This window comes from Callorhinus ursinus, unplaced genomic scaffold (genome assembly GCF_003265705.2).
Source record: "Callorhinus ursinus isolate GAN/ISIS: 27379988/994484 unplaced genomic scaffold, GSC_fseal_2.0 scaffold12, whole genome shotgun sequence".
NCBI lineage: Eukaryota > Metazoa > Chordata > Mammalia > Carnivora > Otariidae > Callorhinus > Callorhinus ursinus.
Window position 1 is genome coordinate 78,997,596 of NW_027397074.1, and position 20,843 is coordinate 79,018,438.

Here is a 20,843-nt window from a genome sequence, read left to right on the forward strand (position 1 = left end):
AGACATGTCTGCTTCCCAGACTTCAGTTTAGTGACTGGGTCCCTATGTAGCTGTAACAGTTTTAAGAGTTCCCAAGCCTCAGTCAGTCACCTGTCTTGAACGCATTCATCCTTTTGACTTTTTTAAACAGCCAGTTTCTTATGGACATGAAGACTTTCAGGGTAAGACTGAAAAGATTCTTAGCAGCTCTGGGAAGAGTGTCAGTGAAGGAATTGGGTATGTGGCTCCCTTAGTTTCTCTTTCTGAGCAGAGCTGTCCTCTAAGTATATGTTTGCATCCTGCCTCGCCCCATCACATATGTTTGATCTACTTGGTTGAGCATTTCCTGCTGCTTTCATTTGAGTGAAAAGAACTCAGAAGCAATCTTTAGGGTCAGGGACTTGGTTAAGTCACTTTGTCACTCTGGGATCATACCTCCTCATCTGCAAACTTCTAGTGTCAGAGTAAAGCTGTGATATCCAAACTCTGGAAAGGGGCTCTGCAGTGCTCTCTGGGAGAGGGAAGAAGGTGGATTGGCAGGGATCTGAGCTCCCCACCCTGGCTTCAGTCATTTACTCAGTTACATACTGGAATTCTATTTGAATATGGAATTTTAGATATAGAGACTGTCATTTTTCCATTGGATATTCTTTCTTACTTTGTTGAAGGTTAGTTGACCATAGAGTTGAGGGTCCATTTCTGGGTTCTCTGTTCTGTTCCATTGGTCTATGTGTCTGTTTTTGTGCCAGTACCATGCTGTCTTGATGGTCACAGCTTTGTAATAGAGCTTGAAGTCAGGCATTGGGATGCCACCAACTTTGGTTTTCTTTTTCAACATTTCCCTGGCTATCCGGGGTCTTTTCTGATTCCATACAAATTTTAGGATTGTTTATTCCAGCTCTACAAAAAATGTCAGTGGTATTTTGATAGGGATTGCTTTGCATGTGTAGATTGCTCTGGGCAACATAGACATTTTAACAATGTTTATTCTTCCAATCCATGAGCATAGGAAGTTTTTCCATCTTTTTATGTATTCCTCAATTTCTTTCATAAGCGTTTTGTAGTTTCTAGAGTACAGGTCCTTTATCTCTTTGGTTAGGTTTATTCCTAGGTATCTTACGGTTTTTGGTGCAATTGTGGGTGGGATCAATTCCTTAATTTCTCTTTCTTCAGTCACATTGTTTGTGTATAGGAACGCCACTGATTTCTGTGCATTGATTTTGTATCCTGCCACGTTGTGAATTGCTGTATGAGTTCTGGCAATTTTGGGGTGGAGTTTTTTGGGTTTTCCACATGAAGTATCATGTTATCTGCAAAGAGTGAGAGTTTGACTTCTTCTTTGCCAATGAGACTGGACCATTCTCTTACACCACACACAAAGTTAAACTCAAAATGGATGAAAGACCCAAATGTGAGACAGGAATCCGTCAAAATCCTAGAGAAGAACACAGGCAGTAACCTCTTTGACCTTGGCTGCAATAACTTCTTGCAAGACATGTGTCTAAAGGCAAGGGAAACAAAAGCAAAAATTAACTATTGTGACTTCATCAAGATAAAAATCTTCTGCACCACAAGGGAAACAGTCAACAAAACTAAAGACAACCTGCAGAATGGGAGAAGATATTTGCAAATGACATAACAGGTAAAGGGCTGGTATCCAAGATCTATAAAGAACTTCTCAAACTCAACACCCAAAAAACAAATAATCCAGTCAACAAATGGGCAGGAGACATGAACAGACACTTCTCCAAAGAAAACATACAAATGGCCAACAGACACATGAAAAAATGCTCCACATCACTTGTCATCAGGAAAATACAAATCAAAACCACAATGAGATACCACCTTATACCAGTTCAGAATGGCTAAAATTAACAAGACAGGGAACAACAAATGTTGGTGAAGATGTGAAGAAAGGGGAACCCTCTTACACTGTTGATGGGAATGCAAGCTGGTATAGCCACTCTGGAAAACAGTATGGAGGCTCCTCAGGAAGTTAAAAATAGAGCTACCCTATAACCCAGCAATTGCACTACTATGTATTTACCCCAAAGATACAGATGTAATGAAAAGAAGGGGCACCTGTACCCCAACGTTCATAGCAGCAATGTCCACAATAGCCAAACTGTGGAAGGAGCCGAGATGCCCTTCAACAGATGAATGGATAAAGATGTGGTTCATGGCGCGCCTGGGTGGCTCAGTCGGTTAAGCATCTGCCTTTGGCTTAGGTCATGATCCCAGCATCCTGGGATTGAGCCCCGCATTAGGCCCTTTGCTCTGCAGGGAGCCCGCTTCTTCCTCTCCTCCCCACTTGTTCTCTCTCACTGTCTTCTCCTTCTTTCTCTCGCTCTCTCAAATCTTAAAAAAAGGTGTGGTTCATATATACAATGGAATATTACTCAGCCATCAGAAAGGATGAATACCTACCACTTACATCTACATGGATGGACTTGGAGGGTATTATGCTAAATGAAATAAGTCAATCAGAGAAACACAATTACATCAAATGATTTCACTCACATGTGGAATATAAGGAATACCACAGAGGATCATAGGGGAAGGGAGGGAAAACTGAATGGGAAGAAATCAGAGAGGGAGACAAACCATGAGAGACTCTTGACTCTGGGAAACAAACTGAGGGTTGTGGAAAGGGAGGTGGGTGGGGTGATGGGGTAACTGGGTGGTGGGCATTAAGGAGGGCACGTGATGTGATGAGCACTGGGTGTTATATGCAACTAACAAATTGTTGAACACTATATCAAAATATAATGATGTACTATATTTTGGCTAATTGAATTTAAATTTAAAAAAGAATTTTAAGTATATATGTAATATACATATACATATATGCTTAATATATAAAAGTCTATATAATATATACACTTACATTTTTTATTCATGTGGAACATATATATGTATCATATACATTTCATATATCATATTTAATTAAGACATTTGAAAATCAGTACACCAAATCAGCAGTTCCACAAATAATTTGGTTCCAGCACCCCTTTATACTCTTAAAAATTATTGAGGATTCCAAAGCTTTTGTTCATGGGGTTATATCTATTGATATTTATCATATTAAAAATTAAAATAGTTAATTGTACACCTAAAACTAATATTACGCATATGTTAACAACTGGAATTTAAATAAAAACTTGGGGAAAAGAATAAGAACAATTACACATGGAGCCATATACACTTGTGGCTACCTTGAAGCAGACCTTGTAACATGGACCTACACTTGTAACTCCTGGCCAGCATTATGGGAAAGGTTGGTCTTTTTGAGATATTCTCTCTCCCCAAGACCGCATAATTTCACTTTATCTCTTTGTAGGTATGCCAAAATAAAAAAAAAATAACAATCTGAAACCCTTTAACTTAAGAGGAAGAAAATTTATTCCTTTTCTTATTAAAAGCATCCTTGTTATAACATTAATTATCATAGATACCTACAAAGACAAGGTTGTATTGGCCTTGGCAGATATGGTCCAAGTGTCAGTACCTTTACCTTCTTGTCATTACTGCAATATCATTGAGATCTTTGCATCTTGCCTTGGAGGATAGTGCTTTGAAAGTTAAGGGTCATGCATATTTTTGGTTTCTGACTTGATGATTCAACCCTCTGCTTGCTTTGATTACTTTATAAATCCTGCCAAGTGCTAACTTCACCGAGCTAATAAACAACTGGAAGATACTGGTTGCATGCTTGTTTCTTTTCTTCAGAATGTCTCTTTTTCATTGGTCAACACAAGCATGTGATGCAAAATCTTCCAGTTGCTTGTTAGCAAGAAGGGATGGCAAAGTTAGCTAATTCCTGCACTTTAGGAAACAGATTATAGCTGGGATTGTCAGCACTGAAATGTGAATGATGTCATAAGTGAGCATGGGATGTGGGGAGCTAAGAGTAAATTATCTCACAAAGAATAGAATGATCTTATGTAGTAATAAATCCCCTTTCTTTATCTTTTGCCAAGATATTGTCCCAATTTGAAATGAGATCCAAGTGCATTTTCCCTCTAACAAAGGCTTTCTTTTACTGGAGCAAAAGATAAGGTGCTTATGTCATTTCTGAAGTTCATAAAAGTAGAAACCAAGTTTCTGTGTGTGTGTGTGTGTGTGTGTGTGTGTGTGTGCATGTGTGTGTGTGTGTATGCTTGCCAAACACTGAGCATTTAAAGCAAACATTGACTACTATGGCTACTATATTACTTATGGATCTTGGATGCCATTGAAAGATTGCATGCCCTCATATATTGTTATATATAGGATATATAACTGTATGCCCTCATATATTATTATATACAGGATATATAACTGCGTACCCTCATATATTGTTATATATAGGATATATAACTGTGTACCCTCATATATTGCTGGCGGGAATGTACACTTTTTGGAAAATGCAATTCTTCATAAAGTTAAAGATAGAGTTACCATATGATCCAGAAATTTCATTCTGGGGTGTATCCCCAAAGAACTGAAAATATGTCCACACAAAAACTTGTACATACATGTTCATAGCAGCATTGCTCCTAATAGCAAAAAAAGTAGAAACAACCCAAATATACATCAATTGATGAGTATATAAGCAAAATGTAGTGTATTGATGTAATGAATATCATCCAGCCATAAAAAAGAATAAAGCCCTGATACCTGAAGGTGCTTAATACCTACAACAATATGGTTGAATTTTGAAAACATTATGCCAAGTGGAAGAAGCCAGACACAAAAGGCTGCATAACGTATGATTCTATTTATATGAAATCTTCAGGATAGGCAAGTCCATAAAGATAGAAAGTGGATTAGTGGTTGCAGGGACTGGGGAGAGGAGAATGGGGAGTGACCATGAATGAGTGATGGCTTTCTTTTGGAATGATGGAAATGTTCTGGAATTAGTGGTGATGGTTGCAAAACTCTGTGAATATACTAAAAACCATTGAACTGTATACTTTGCAAGGGTGAATGTCATGGCATGTGAGTTATATTTCATTACAAAAGTAACACACTTTAGCTAGCTTAAGAACAAAACTGAATCTTGAAAGATATTGGTGACTCACTGAAACTCCAGGAGGGCTAGAGTGTCAGGTTTGTAGGCTATGTGGCTAGGTACACCAGCCTGATTACCTTGTGGGAGGTTCCACTGCCATGGCCCTTAGCACATGTCTGGCAGCTTGTACTCTCATTACTGAGCATAGGATGCTGCTAGGTCCCCAGTCCCTGCTGCCTCCGAAACAGTGCCTCTTTACCATCCTGGATTCCACAGGCACATCTCATTGGCCGAGCACAGACCACCGGCCTCTACCTTGGCTGAAAGGGAGATTGTAAAAGAGAGTTTCTAACCTCTTACTTAGGGGAGGGGTGTGGGGAGGCAGAATTCCCAGGGTGGAAAGTTCCTTAAATATTAGAAGTTTTTTAAAGGTGCCAAAAAGTCAAAGAGCATGACAAAATTCCAGTAGAGGTGTCTTCCCACTTTAAGATTATATAACATCTAGTTTGATGGTACTTATTTTATTGAGAATAATTGGTGGGAATGCTTACTTAAATTAATGGAAAGCTGAGTTACTCAAGAGAACTTTGGGAGACAAAATGGAAAAAGGAACAATGTGGGTGAACCAAGCAAGAGCTATTCCTTTTTTCATTTACTTATTCAACAAATAGCTGTATGTTTATGTTGGGCAGAGTGCTAAGCACAGGAGCTGTAGGTACAACTGAAGAGGGCCAGCTCCCTGAACACTTTAGGCTACATGGACAGACAAGTATAATGTAGTGTGACAAGCAAAGTAATTGGATATGAACAGGAATACAGAAGAAGCATAACTATTAGAATAAAACCCCACCTTCCTCTTTTATTAACAAATGGAGCTTTCTCTAAGTCATAGGGAAAGCAAGGGCCCTTTATGGTTAGCTGGAAAATGCACTCCTATCCTCCAATCATCATCAGATTTACAGGGCAATAAATCAATCCTGGCAGAAGCTGGCTACATCAACCTTGTCACCTTTGCTCAGTGTTCCTCAAGAACTACTGAGGGATAGACACAGCAAATAAAGGGATACGGCTATGAGGTGAGTACTTTTCTCCATGCACATGGTGGCTTTAAATAAGTAGTGCTCTTTTTTTCTTTTAAATGTCCCTGTCTTTGCTAAATGATCTGGACAACTCACACTTTTCTTCTGGACCTTATATTTTCTTCCTTTTCCAGAGACTATGAGGAGTGGGGATGAGATAGTGCATGGAGTAACAGGCTGACTGGGCAGGAGAAGTGTGTATGTATGTGTGTGTAACAGATGGGGAGGGTCGAATGCAAGACGTTCCTTTCTCACTGGGAGAAAACAAGGAAAGAATTAACAGATAGGATACTTCTGGAAGCTAGCTGAAAGTGATGGATTGGGAAGACAGTAGAGGCATCTCTTTGTGGAGAGGGAAATGGTAGATGATCATTAAGGTCTTTAATAATAGCCTGGATTTTAATTATCCTAAAATTGTGTTTGATAAAGAAAAGTGGCTGAGTAGGCAGGGTTTCTAAGTAGGAGAGACTTTCTACCTTTATGAATCCCCATCTACCTGCTCTCTGCCAGAATGCCAATAGTTCCTGTGGCAGGAAAATGCCTGGGGCTGTCCGCAGAGTCTTCTGAACTTCCTGAGCCACGGGTGTTGAGCCTGCTTCCCCCTCCTTGCTCCCCCCAGGAGGATTCAGGAGCTTTGGAAGAAGTAGCTGCTTTGGGTTTGTAGAGGCTGGGAAGGAAAATCTCATGGAGAGACACAATGCTTGGAGGAGGGAAACTGAGTGACAGATAGCATGTTTGCTGTGGTAGTGAGTCCTGGGCTGTATGTATAAGTAACGAAGTCAGGTATGGCAAGCATATGGGGTTGGTCCCCCAGACTTCTTTCACTGCCTGAAATTCTACATTAGAGATCCAGCCTCTAGATATGTAAGCTCTGAGGTCTAGGAGACATTGTGGAGAGAGCGTGAATACTCAAAGACTAGTTTAAGAAGCAGAGCCTCAGTGTTTGCCTCAGTCATACCACTAACCATGGTTAGGCAAAATCCCTTAACATTGACATAAAATGTGAATCATAATGCCTGCCTGGTCAACTTTGATGTAGGGGTGTCATAGGAATATAATATTATATATTATCTATCTATCTATCTATCATCTATCTATCTATCTATCTTACGGGGATTAGAGTAAACCTTTGAATAATTTAGAGGAGAGACACCTGATAGATTTAGGCTAATAGGAAAGAATAGTGAATATACTCCAACTTCAATTCCAAACCCCAATCATAACTCTGCCCTCCCTTGGCAAATTATCTGTAGATCCTTGCTCTTTACCCCTATTTCAAAATGAAGGTGCGTTTTTACTCGGCTTATTACACATTAAACAAAAGCCTGCCTCAATTAAAAAGTGAAACTATACGCATATGGAAATGCTTATAGAAATGGTCATGGCATTGGGCCAGGGCTGAGAAGAGCAGGAGTGCAGGGAAATGCAAAGTTAAAGGAGAGGCAAAGTAAGAAAAAAAGAAAATTCTTTATTTACATGGGTTTACAGATTATTACTACACAGTTGTTTGCTTGGTACAGCTGGAACATAAGGGAGAGAAGAGGCAGGCCACACAGGCATAGGAGATGATAACAAAGCTGAAGAGTTTGCATTTTATTTGGAGAACCACTGAGGACCTGAGTATAGGAAAACCAAATAACCTTGTTTGTGCAGTAGAAAGATTAATCCATCTGCCAGTTGGAAGCAGGGAGCCAGTGGGGAAGTTGTGGTCACAGTTCAGGCCAAAAATAATGGCCTGACTAAAGCATTTCCAGTAGGGATGGAGAAGAAGATACAGATCTGAAATATATTGGGGAAGGAGTCTGACTGAACTGGTGACTGGCTGTGAGAAATGCAAAGAAGAGAGAAGTCAAAAAAGTTATGTAGATTTTTTTAAAAATTGTGATTCTCTTCCTCAAGATATTAATTATTGAGGAGAGGCCAATTGGGCAGAATTGGTGGAAGTTAGGACTGGGGTGTGGGGAGCGGTGAACACATGTTCAAATGTGTTGAATTTGGTTAAGTGTGTGGGACACCCAGGTGAGATTATCTAATAGGCAGTTGCACATATAAATCTGAATCTCTGGGCTAGAAATAAAGATTGCATTGTCCTCGGGTGTTATATGAAGTCATATGAGTGGTGGAGTTTGCTAAAAGAGAGGGGATGGTGGACCTATGTTGAAAATATAGGGAATATCAATATCTTAATGAAATGGAACTAAAAGAAAATTGGAGGAGCCAGAAAAGTAGGTGAAAACCAAGATTAAATGATAATCAAGGAATCCAAACATGGAGAAATTTAAAGAGGAAGGAGTGGTTGATAGTGCTGGGTGATTAAGAGAGTGCCCATTGTATTCAGCAGCTAAATCACTGGTGACCTTGGCAGGGGGAGTTTCAGTGGAATGCAAGAAAACAGAAGCCATGCCAGTAATAAGAAGGAAGGTAATGCAGACAGTGTGCCATTATCTTTTTGGAAAGTTAGCTGTAAGAGGAAAAAGAAAGTTATAATGGTACCTAGAGAAAGACCCAGAATAATCACCAGAGTTTAGGGTGACTTGGGATATTACTTTTGAGGGGAAAGAGCACATTCAGAGGGAGAGGTTGATAATGCAAGGAAGAGGAAGGATAATTGGTGGAAGAAGATTTTTGAGAAATTCAAAGTGTGTGAGATCTACAGAATAGATACAAGGGCTATCCTTAGACAAGAGGAGGGAAAACTCTTCAGTTGAGAAGGGGGGAAGAAAGTCAGAGTTTACCCAGATACAGATAAATTTCATAGAAATGCTTGGGTTGAGAAGCAGGTATATGGAATAGTTTCTGCAAAATAGTTGTTTCATTTGTGACGTTGGAGATGGTATTGGCTGAGAGTAACAGCATAGGTGACAAAGGTTGGGGCTTGAAAACAAGGATCAATGTTTGAAATTTCTCCTGTGAAAAATGAGAGAAGGTGGCAAGATTGTCAGTCAGCTTTAAGGCCCAGTATATTTGTCAGATTATGAACCCAGTGACATCTACGTTGGGCTGAGTGCATAAACTCAGAAGGCAGAAGTTTGGATCAATGCTTTCATTATATAGATTCAGTTAGCAGATGAGGGAGCAAGGAAGATGAGAGTAATAATAGCTGCTGCGGACTACATCAGGGAATGATAACAGCCAGGAGGCCAGGAGGGCCTGAGAGATTAAGAGGGAGTGGAACAGAACAGAAGCCTCAGTGTGGTCCAAGAATAAACAATGCAATAAGAGGGTAAAAGGGGATGGGCTTCTGCCCAGTAAGTAGGAAGTAGAGGCTTAGAGTTCAGAAATGGAACAATTCTGGAGGGTGATAAGTTCCAGGAAGTAGCCAATGTGCAGCCATGGTGGGAAGAGTGCTGAAGATGGTGGAAAGTTGGTCAAGGAATGACATGGTGAGGGCCGTCATGGGGTTGTGAGACATACGTATAATGTGAGATTTGCTCTAATTAGAGCATAAGCTTGGGAGTACCTCCAGAATCTGACTTCTGGAGATAAAGAAATACACATCCAAATAGCCAAAATGCCCACCTATTGGTAGGCAAGCCAGGACAAGAATGAATGTCCTTTGGTTCCCAGTTCACTACACACTCCAGTACACCAAATATTTTAAAACTTGGGTCTATGTATGCATGATTGGCAAGGTTACAGTGAGCCACCAAATTTATATGGGTTTGTGTGCTGTGACCACGCAAGCAAGCATTGTGCTGGAGATCAGGATTAGGTTCATTTTTGTTATCAGAGACTTAACAGGATTAGTCATTTCTAAATAATTAAACATCTTGCCATCATGGCATGAGAATTGGAATAAGAAGATAGGATTCAGGTTTTGTTACTTTTTCCCTCCCTGAGTGTACCCTCCACTCTACTGCCCAGGGTGGGTATGAGGATCAAAGTGGCATCTAAAAGGGCTTTGTGAGGCACCTCAACACCTTATCTCTCTCCTGTACTCTATTCCACTCCTCCCTCTCTACTTTCAGTTCTTTATGTCTGAAATATTCTTTCCTTGGACAATACTCAACCCTCTGCAGACAAAAAAGGCAAAGGCTCTAGAGGTGTTGGATGCACAGACAAGAGTTAATTGTAAACACTGTGATGAGTGCAAACCAATATTCTCTGGATTATGTAAGGAGGAATGCTTGTGATCAAGTCATCTTGCAAATGAATTCAAATTATAATCATGATACCTGTCCTTTTGGATGGATGGAGCTTTGTGGTTTGCTTAAATCCCATTATCTGTGTCCATCTAGATGGCAAGGAAACTCAGTATATTGGAAGTCCTTCTGATCATCTTCTTCCTGACTGTACTGGCCTTAGACATCTTCTTGATGTTTTTTGTGTTGAAAACTGAAGGTAAGGAGGATGCTTGTGGTTTGGGGTTTGGAAGGATTACATTCCTTCGCTCTTCAGCATGGCACCACATTGCATCACTCAAAATCCACATCCACCAATTTCAATCTTCAAAAGACATGTTTTCTTTTTCTACAACAAAACCTTGAATGCCAGTGACATTCAGGGTCTCCCAAGTCCCATTTGATGAAGTATTAACAAGAAGCAAAATTAGGCTTATCAGATGTCTGCCCTTCAATCCAGTCATGAAGTAGTAGAGCCTTCAAGGAGAAAGAACAGTTGAGGTAACAGTGCCCAATCCCACTACATTATGAAAAAGGAAATTAGGTTGCAGCAAGTTGATTAACTTGGCTCAAATATATCAATTACAATTAGCCTCCAGCCCATATTCTGATTGAAATAGCTATGATTTCTTCATCAATATCTTCGAAACTGTTCTCTTTCACACAGAAGCATCCAATAGAATGCTTTCTCCTCCATGCACATGAAACTCTAAATAATAAAATAATAGTGTGTAATATAAAAATCTATCCCCAATTTAAACAGAATTTGAGGTTTATTTTGCTTGCTAAAGCTCACGTTATACATGCAGATTAAGTGTGCATTGAAAAGAAATTGTGCTGATAGCAGAACCCTACCTACTCAATCTCTCTTCACCATTCTCCACAGTAAACATTAGGGTGCTTTCTAGGAACAATTATGTCTTTGAAAGAGGATCTGAAAACCATTGATATAAGCTATTTTCAGCCTATTACTATTTTTTCCCTATTAAACTTTGGGTAACAAGTCCCATGAGATTATTGTCCAACGTACATGAATAAGTAGTTTCTTTTAGTCAACATAAAACTAGATCTTCACGGGGCGCCTGGGTGGCTCAGTTGGTTAAGCATCTGCCTTGGGCTCAGGTCATGATCTCAGGGTCCTTGGACTGAGCCCCGCATCAGGCTCTCTGCTCAGCCGGGAGCCTGCTTCTCCCTCTCCCTCTGCCCCGCCCCCTTCTTGTGCTCTCTCTCTCTCTCTCTCTCTCTGTGTGTCGAATAAATAAATAAAATCTTTAAGAAAAAAACCTAGATCTTCACACCTACATTTAGCTGAAACCACACTCTAATTCATGCAGAGTAGTCAATTCCACTTATACCTGTTCTACATATTGCGCTTCTTTCAAGATGCTTTTTGAAGATATGCTTCCATGAATTGAAAAGGAGGGTTTATTTATTTATTTATTTATTTATTTATTTATTTATTTATTTTTACTGTGGTAAGAACAGTTAACATGAGGTCTGCTCTCTTAATAGATTCTGAAGTGTACATCAGGCATGATTATTCATAGGCACAATGTTGTACATCAGATCTGTAGAACTTACTCGTCTTGCATAACTGAAATTTTACATGCTGATTAGCAACACCCCATTTCCCCTCCCCCCCGGCCCTGGCAACTATCATTCTAGTCTTTTCATCTGTGAATTTGACTATTTTAAATACTTCATATAAATGGAATCATGCAGCATCCACCCTTCTGTAACAGCTTATTTCACTTAGCAGGTTCATCCATGTTGTTGTAAATGACCAGATTTCCTTCCTTATCTTACACAGCTGAATAATATTCTGTTATATGTATACATACCACATTTTCTTTATCCATTCATTGGTTGATGGACGCCTGGGTCGTTTTCACATCTTGGTTGTTTGTGGATAGCACTGAAATCAACATGAGAATGCTAGTATCTCTTTGAGGTTTTGATTTCAATTCTTTGAATTCTTTGAATACATATCCAGCAGTGGGATTGTTGGATCATATGATGGTTCTATTTTTAATTTTTTGAGGAAATAATATTTCCTCTGTACTGTTTTCCATAGTGGCTGCACCAATTTGCATCATTCCCACCATTAGTATACAAAGGTTCTAATTGTTCCACATTCTCACTAACACGTATCTTTTTTTTTTTTTTTTTAATAATAGCCATCCTAAGATGTGAGGTGATATCTAGTTGGGGTTTTGATTTAAATTTCCCTGATGATTAGTGACATTGAGCTTCTTTTCTGTCGGCCATTTGTGTGTCTCTAGAGAAAAGCTTATGGAAGTCTTTTGCCCATTTTTTAATCAGATTCTTTTTGTTTGTTTTTACTATTGTGTTGTAGGCATTCCTTATATATTTTAGAATTTTGCCCATTTTCAGATAAATGGTTTGCAAATATTTTCTCCCATCCTTTATGTTACCTTTTCATTCTGTTGATGGTTTCCTTTGCTGTGCAGAAGCTTTTTAGTCTGATGTAGTCCCGTTTGCCCATTTTTGCTTTTGTTGTGTGTGGTTTTGGTATCATATCCATGAAGTCCTTGCCAAGACCAATTTCATGAAGTGTTTCTCACATGTCTTTTTCTAGGAGTTTCATGGTTTCTTTCTCTTTTTTTTTTTTTTAAGATTTTATTTATTTATTTGACAGAGAGAGAGAAAGAGCACCAGCAGGGGGAGAAGAAGGCAGAGGGGGAAGCAGGCTCCCCACAGAGCTAGGAGCCCAATGCGGGACTCGATCCCAGGACCCCAGGATCATGACCCGAGCCAAAGGCAGACGCTTAGCCGACTGAGCCACCCAGACGTCCCAAGGAGTTTCACAGTTTCAAGGGTCTTACATTTAAGTCTTTGATCCAATTTTAAAATAAATTTTTATTTAAGTATATATACAAACAAGTATAGAGCCATAAAGGTAGGAGAGTTGTTTTGAGGTCTTTTTTGAACAGAAACAAAGGTACTAAAGGACACCTATTAGGCCCACAGTAACTGTTGACTCAAGCTTCAAATGGAATTCTGGGTGTTGACTGGCTCAGGGAACCTGCTAAACCAGATCCTACTTCTGATGTTACATTGGAGGGTGGCAGGGGTGGGTTGGGGTTCACAAAGGTGACAAAAGCTAAAGTAAAAATAGCCAATGTTGAATGAAGGTCTTTATTCAAATGGGGACAATAATATTGTCCCAGTTTACCTCATAGATGGCTGAAAATGAGTGGGGGAAAAAGAAAAAACAAACAAAAAACAAATGTGTGGGGTACAGGATAACCACATGTAAAAAAATAATTCTGGATCCCTACCTGATATTACATATGACAGTTAGCTCAAAATGGATCAAAACTTGAAATGTAAGAGTCAAACCTATAAAATTCTAAGAAGAAAACAGTTATAAATATTTTGACCTTGGGTTAGGCAACAGTGTCTTAGATATAACACTGAAACCATAACAACCAAGGAAAAGATAGGCAAATTTTACTTAAAAAAATTATGCTTTAAAGGACACCGTCAAGGAAGTGAAAAGACAGTCCACTGGATGGGAAAACATATTTGCGGGTGATATCTGATTCTTGTATCCAGCATATATAAAGAAATCTTACAATTCAAAACAAAAAAGAAAAATAATCCAGTTTTTAAAGTGAGCAAAGGATTTGAACAGACATTTCTTCATAGAGGATCTACAAATGGTCAATATGTCATGAAAAGGTGTTCAGTATCAGTTTTGGGGAAATGCAAAGCAAAATCAAATGCCTTCACACCCACTAAAATGTCTATCTTGAAAAAGACAGACAAAAACAGTTGTTGAGGATGTGGAGAAATTGGAACCCTCACACACTGCTGGTGGGTTTGTAAAATTGTGCAGTCCCTTTGGGAAAGAGTTTGGCAGTTCCCCAAAAACTTAAAGATAGAATTAACCGTATTACTTAGCAATTCTATTGCCAGATACATAACCAAGAGAATTCACAACATATGTTCACACAAAAACCTGTACGTGAATGTTCATTGTAGAATTCTGTGCAATAGTCAAAAAGTGGGAACAACCCAAATGTACATCAACTTTGGAACGGATTTTTTAAAGGGTTATATATGCATAATGTGGTTATGATTCACCCATAAAAAGGAATGAAGTACTTGTTACATGCTGCAACATGGATGAGCCTTGAGAACATTATGCCGAGTGAAAGAAGCCAGACACCAAAGACCACATAGTTTATGATTCCATTTATATAAAATATTCAGGATAGGCAAATCCACGGAGACAGAAAGCAGATTAGCATTTGCCAGAGACTGGGAGAAGAGGGGGATGGGGAGTGGCCACTAATGGGTACATGCTTTCTTTTCAGGGGCACGAAAATGTTCTGGAATTAGAGAGTGGTGATTGGTTGCCCAACTTTGTAAAATACTGAAAGCCATTGAATTGTACACTTTAAAAAGGTGAATTTTATGGCATGGCATGTGAATTATATCTCAATAAAAACCAACCGAACAAAAGGCAGATGTATTTAGCATTTGTATGTACATGTAGATATTGGCTGCTAGTAATCATTGACTGGAGAATTGGCTGAAAGTCTATAACTTTCCCTGCATCCTTTCTGGAATTGTGATTGCGCTACAAATGTCCAACTTTTCCCTTTAATTCCTATGCAGAGACTGCATTTGTTCCAGAGTGCCCAGAGATCCCCGAATCAGAGAGGATAGACTGTGCTCCAGGCCAGGTGGTGACAGAGGTCAGAGAAGTGGGCTCCCTGCTATCGGTCTGCTGGGTTTCATTTAACAGAAAGGAGTATATGAAGTGGCACGAGGGTGGTGGTGGCGGGGACTGGGGGCCTCTGATTCGTTTGGAGTCATTTCTTTCTTGCCTTATTAAAATAATCAGCAACCCTGTGGAAGTGGGGGAAGCAGGATGGGGTAAAGGGAAGAGGAGGAGGGACTCCGCGAGTGTTGGCTCATGGGGTCTCAAGTCCAAAGTTGAGGGGGGGAATTCTCAGCATTGCTAAATGTGTCATAAGTGTGATTCCAAGGCTCGCCATGGGAAGGTGAAATGTTTGTGGGCTAGACCATTTATTCCTCAAGAACAGAGGCCATCAAGCACATATGGAGGACTGGATCAGTCACTTGTAGAACTCCAGTGACTTGTTATAACAAGAGCCTTCTAAAATCAGCGTCAAACAGATCACTAAATTCCATTCCTGAAAGCACTCTTACCCTACATGTTAACTAACTAGAGTTTAAATAAAAACTTGCAACAAACAAACAAAAAACCAAGAAACCAAAAATAAAATCATGTATCGGCAACGGATTCTCCGAAATGAACGTGTGCTAAAGAGCGTAGATTTTCTCCCTGAGTAGCCATCACAAGAATATCAACTATTTGAACACTGCTTAATTTTAACTTATGACTTTATCAGAAAGGAGGTATGTATTTGGATTTTATTCCTTTCTCCCATATTCTACATTCTATATCCCATAATATCTTATTGGGATATTAATTAGGACTGCATTGAATTTTAGATTATATTTAAGAAATACTGATATCTCAATAATTTTGAACCTTCCAACTCTAAAAACATAGGAAGTCTTTCCATTTCAACTCCTTTTCATGTATGTATATTTCTCAACTGGGTTTTATGTTTCTCTTTCTCTTTACACATATATAATATGCATTTTATTACCTATGCATTATGAGGGTTTTTTTTCTCTAGATCTTTCATATACTTGGTTTCTATTGTATATACAATCCATTATATTTTCTAACTGATGCTTCTTTTATTACTGATTATTCTATATTTATTTATTTTATATTATATTTATATATTTATGTTATATTACATTATAACATATTAATTATATAATTGGCCAACTGAAATTTCCTATTGTTTCTAAATGGTTTCTGTAGTTCTTCTTGAGTTATTAAGTACACAGTTCTATTCTAGGCAAATAATGATACGTAAGAATGGAATTTTCAGTTCATAGGATATATACATGTTTATCTTTCAGTGATATTGCAAAATAGTTTTTCAAAGTGTTTGTACCAATTTACACTCCCTGTAGCAATATATAAGAGCAATTACTCAGCATCCTAACCTACTTGTGGTGTTTTCTCCTTTTTCTTTGTTTTTTTTTCATGTAATTTTAACTTAAAAATTTTTAATATTGAAGCATAGTTGACACTATGTTATATTAGTTTCAGTTGTACAACTTAGTGATTCAACATTTCTGTACATTACGCAATGCTCACCATGATAAGTATAGCTACCATCTGTTACCATACAACATTATTACAATATTATTGACTGTATTCCCTATGCTGTGTACATCTCACATGACTAATGAAGTTAAACACCTTTTCATATTACTTCTTGGCTACATGGTTAATCATATTTGTGAAGTGCCTTTTCAATTTTTTAACCGTTTTTTTCTGTTGGGCTGTTCATATTTTTCTTACTGCTTTGTAATAAACATTTATATATTCTGCATACAGATCTTTTATCAGATATATAAATTTTAAGTATCTTCTCTTACTCTGTGATTTCACTTTTAACCCAATAGTGACTTTTGGTGAAAAGTAGTTCTTAATTTTAATAAAATCCACTTTAAGAGTTTTAATATCGTTTTTGTATTCTATTTAAAAATTCTTGCTTACTCCAAGGTTAGAAAAGTATATTCCTATATATTCCTCTAAAAGCATTGTTTTATTTTTCAGATTTAGATTTTTAATCAAGTTAGATTTGATTTTTGTGTATGGTATCAGGTAGAAGTCCAGAACATTTTTTTTTTCCTTGAATCTTTAGTAGATCCATCACCACTTATTGAAATTACCATCTTTTTCCCTCTTCATTGTAGTGGCACTTTTACTGTAAATTATATGTCTTTGTATGTGAGGACCTATTTCTGGAATATCTATTTTGTTCCACTGTTAGTCTGTTCTTTTGCCAAGACCACACTGCCTTAATTAGTATAGCTTTATAAAAGGTCATGATATGTGGTTGTGTAAGTCCTCCATATCATTCTTCTTTCTCTTCAAGTTTGCCTAGCTTATTCTTGACACTTTAGGTTTCTAAATACATATTAGAATCAGTCTCTCAGTTTCCCCAAAAAAATCTACCAGAAATTTTACTCTGTTCACCTAAAATGTACAGATTAATTTTGGAAGAATTTCCATATTTACAAGAGTGAATATTCTAATCCATGATCATGATATATTTCTTTATTTATTGAGACTTAATTTTGAAGTTTTTGGTGTAGAGGTCTGAAATTTTCCCAAATTTTTTCTATTTGGTATTTGATTTTATTTAAATATTTTTAAATTTTAATTTTCTGTTTAAGCTGTTGTTGGCATATTGATTTAAAATTGATGTTTTGCATATTGATCTTGGAACTGGAAATTGTTCTTAAATTTATTTATTAATTATTCTAGTTTGTTTATAGGCACTTTTGGATTTTCCTTAGACCTGCAACTAATGACCATTTAAGTTTTTTTCCAATGTGCCTTTCTTCTTCTTTGTCTTGTAACACTAAGGATCGTTTTTCCTTCTAATTTTTTCAATATTGTTTGAGATATTTCATCTAAAAGGCAATATGCAACTATAGTAAGTTTCAGAGAATGGAACTTTCTGGAGACTGATTTTTAACTAAACACAAGAAATAACCTTGCAGTAAAATATTAACTATGAAGGTGGAATTTCAGATTTTGGAAGAAATTGGCTACACATCATTCACAGAACTCTCAGAGGCACTACTGAAAAAATCTTTATATCAAATGGAAGTTTGGTTAGATAATTTCCAAGCAATTCTCAAATTCTATAAGTTAGTAATGTGAGTGGAAAATAGCATAAAATTCTATTTAAAAGGTAACTGGAGAATACTCGTTGGGAAAGTTTGGGGTTAGGGGGAAAATAGAGATAGGGAGACTTGTCATGAGTCAACCACTGTAGTCCAGGCAACAGTTTATGAGGGTCTGTGTTCTTGTCTGTGGTGGCAGTGGAAATGGAAAAGAAGAAGGAGATGTATCTACATCAAAGATTTGACCTTCGGTGTCTGTAACACTGGGAATGGCTTAAAATTGAAGTAGGCATGTTACGGCAGACTGCCTTCAAAAATACTGTATTTACCTGAATGTATTAGATTTCTTGTCTTATTGCCTTTTATAGAGGTCTACAGACCTTGGAACAATTTATGGCAGTGAAACTAACCTTCTGGACTTTGCCAACCTCAGTTTCAGAGGTAGCAGAGCCACTGAATATCGGCTTCGGACTTAGGAGTATCAGTTATTGAGAGGTTATCCAGAACCTGCAAACTCTTTCTCCACTGATCCCTTCCAGCATTTTTTGTGGTTATCTGGAGAGGATGAAGCAGGAATATCAGCTGTATATATGGAGAATTAATAAGTACACTTAAGAATATTTTACACCAGGGCGCCTGGGTGGCTCAGTTGGTTAAGCGACTGCCTTCGGCTCAGGTCAGGATCCTGGAGTCCCCGGATCGAGTCCTGCATCGGGCTCCCTGCTCAGCGGGGAGTCTGCTTCTCCCTCCGCCCCTCCCTCCTCTCATGTGTTCTCTCTCTCATTCTCTCTCTCTCAAATAAACAAATAAAATCTTTAAAAAAAAAAGAATATTTTATGCCATACCTATAAAACAGGAAGTTCTAAAATGCATATTTTCGTGTCATATATGTGCACTGAAATTTAGCATGTTGGGAACATGGCATTTCAAGTCAATAGTGGAAACAATGTCTAACTAATGGTGGTGTCTGTCTCACCTACTAAGCTTGCCGGCAGCACTGTATCATGTGAACTTAGAGGAATACTTGAAACAGAGGAGATGCTTATTTCATGTTTTAAACTGATAACTGTAGATACTTGATTCTTTTCTCTGTCATTAATTACTGCTAAATACTGCTTTTACTCATAAATCCTTCATGTGGTTTTTCTGGGTTTATTTCGGTCTTTTCTAATTACGTGGATTGTATATTGAGTTGTTCATCATGTATAACATTACTTTCTCTATTTGATTCCCCCTTCCCTCACTTGTGGCCTCTTTTCACCCCTTTTGGAATCTTCTAATTGAGTATTATTGTCTGGCCCCACTGGTCACTTTGCCTACCCTTTCTCCCATACTTTCCGTGTCTTTGTCCTTGTGTTCTGAGAAAATCCTAAATTTGATTTTTTTAAAAAATTCTTCTTGTCTTGACATTGTTCTCTTTCCTTTTTGTTACTCAGTCCAAATATTAAGGAGTATTAAATCTTGTTGTTCAATACCTTAACTTTCAATATACTTTGTTGCTTTTCTTCTAATGGAAGCAACAATTATATGCCTCTCTCTAAAGATAATAATTATATTTATTTAAAAGGTTTGTAACTTTTTTTCTATTAATTGTTTCCTGCAATTTCTTTCTTCTGTTTATTAAGTCTGGTGCCTGTCATAGTGTTGGTTTCTCTCATGTTTGGTGGTTCTTGACTGTCATCTTTGTGTTTAATTATCTATGACTGCCTGTCCTATTTACCTTGGTTTGCACTGAATATTTAGGAGGGAAGAAAAGGGCTGCTGAAGGGAATGTGGGTACTTGTCTGGGGGTGAGGGGCCTGGTTTATTAGCTGGTGCATTGCCATGTCTTCTGGTTCCCAGCATCTTTCCTAACTTCCTTAGCCTATGAACAAATACTTCAGGATGCCCACCAATTAGTCAGAGCTTACCAATAGCTATAAGGAATGTCACATTGGGCAGCTAAATGTTCATACTGAAGCTTCCCAATTAATCATCCAAAACTATGCCCCAGGTTCTCTTCCAATTCTCCACATTGACTTGGCTTGGAGCAGTTCTTTTTTCCCTCTTGTGTTTTAGGTCATGAATATTTTTTTCCCTAGAGTTCATAAAGTCTATTTCTTGTGTTTCAGTCATTTCATACCATTTCTGCCATATTGCATTATAGTTGGCTGCTTTGTAATGGTTTTGTATTTTTTCTTTTTTTTTTTTAAAGATTTTATTTATTTATTTGACAGAGAGAGAGGTAGCGAGAGCAGGAACACAAACAGGGGGAGTGGGTGAGGGAGAAGCAGGCTCCCCATGGATCAGGGATCCCGATGCGGGACTCGATCCCAGGACCCTGGGATCATGACCTGAGCCGAAGGCAGACACTTAATGACTGAGCCACCCAGGCGCCTGGTTTTGTACTTTTTTCTTAATGATACTTCTGTCACTTCATGTAAATTTAGTTGGGTGGAGAAGTGGATGCCTATGTTTGTTTCAACAGTTTGATTCAATTTGCGATCTATTTTAGTTCTTTATTATAACAAAACAATTTTTATGTAAACGAATATTAAAGTTGTAGGAAAATACATCTCACCAAAAAATAATCATTATTTATTTATTTTTTTAAGAGTTTGTATTTTTTAATTTTTTTATTCTTATGTTAATCACCATACATTACATCATTAGTTTTCGATGTAGTGTTCCATGATTCATTGTTTGTGCATAACACCCAGTGCTCCACGCAGAATGTGCCCTCTTTAATACCCATCACCAGGCTAACCCATCCCCCCACCCCCCTCCCCTCTAGAACCCTCAGTTTCTTTTTCAGAGTCCATCGTCTCTCATGGTTCGTCTCCCCCTCTGACTTACTCCCCTTCATTCTTCCCCTCCTGCTATCTTCTTCTTCTTCTTTTTTTCTTAACA

General features: G+C 38.1%; 1 protein-coding gene across 1 annotated transcript in view; it reads left to right on the plus strand.

The window, feature by feature from the left end:
• The first annotated feature begins 7,483 nt into the window (after positions 1-7,483).
• MGAM2 (maltase-glucoamylase 2 (putative)) overlaps positions 7,484-20,843 on the plus strand; it is a 93,188-nt gene continuing 79,828 nt past the window's right edge. The window contains 2 exon segments of the mRNA XM_073899310.1: positions 7,484-10,392; positions 14,820-14,899. Coding sequence (XP_073755411.1) covers positions 10,290-10,392; positions 14,820-14,899 — 183 coding nt within the window. The 5' untranslated portion in view covers positions 7,484-10,289.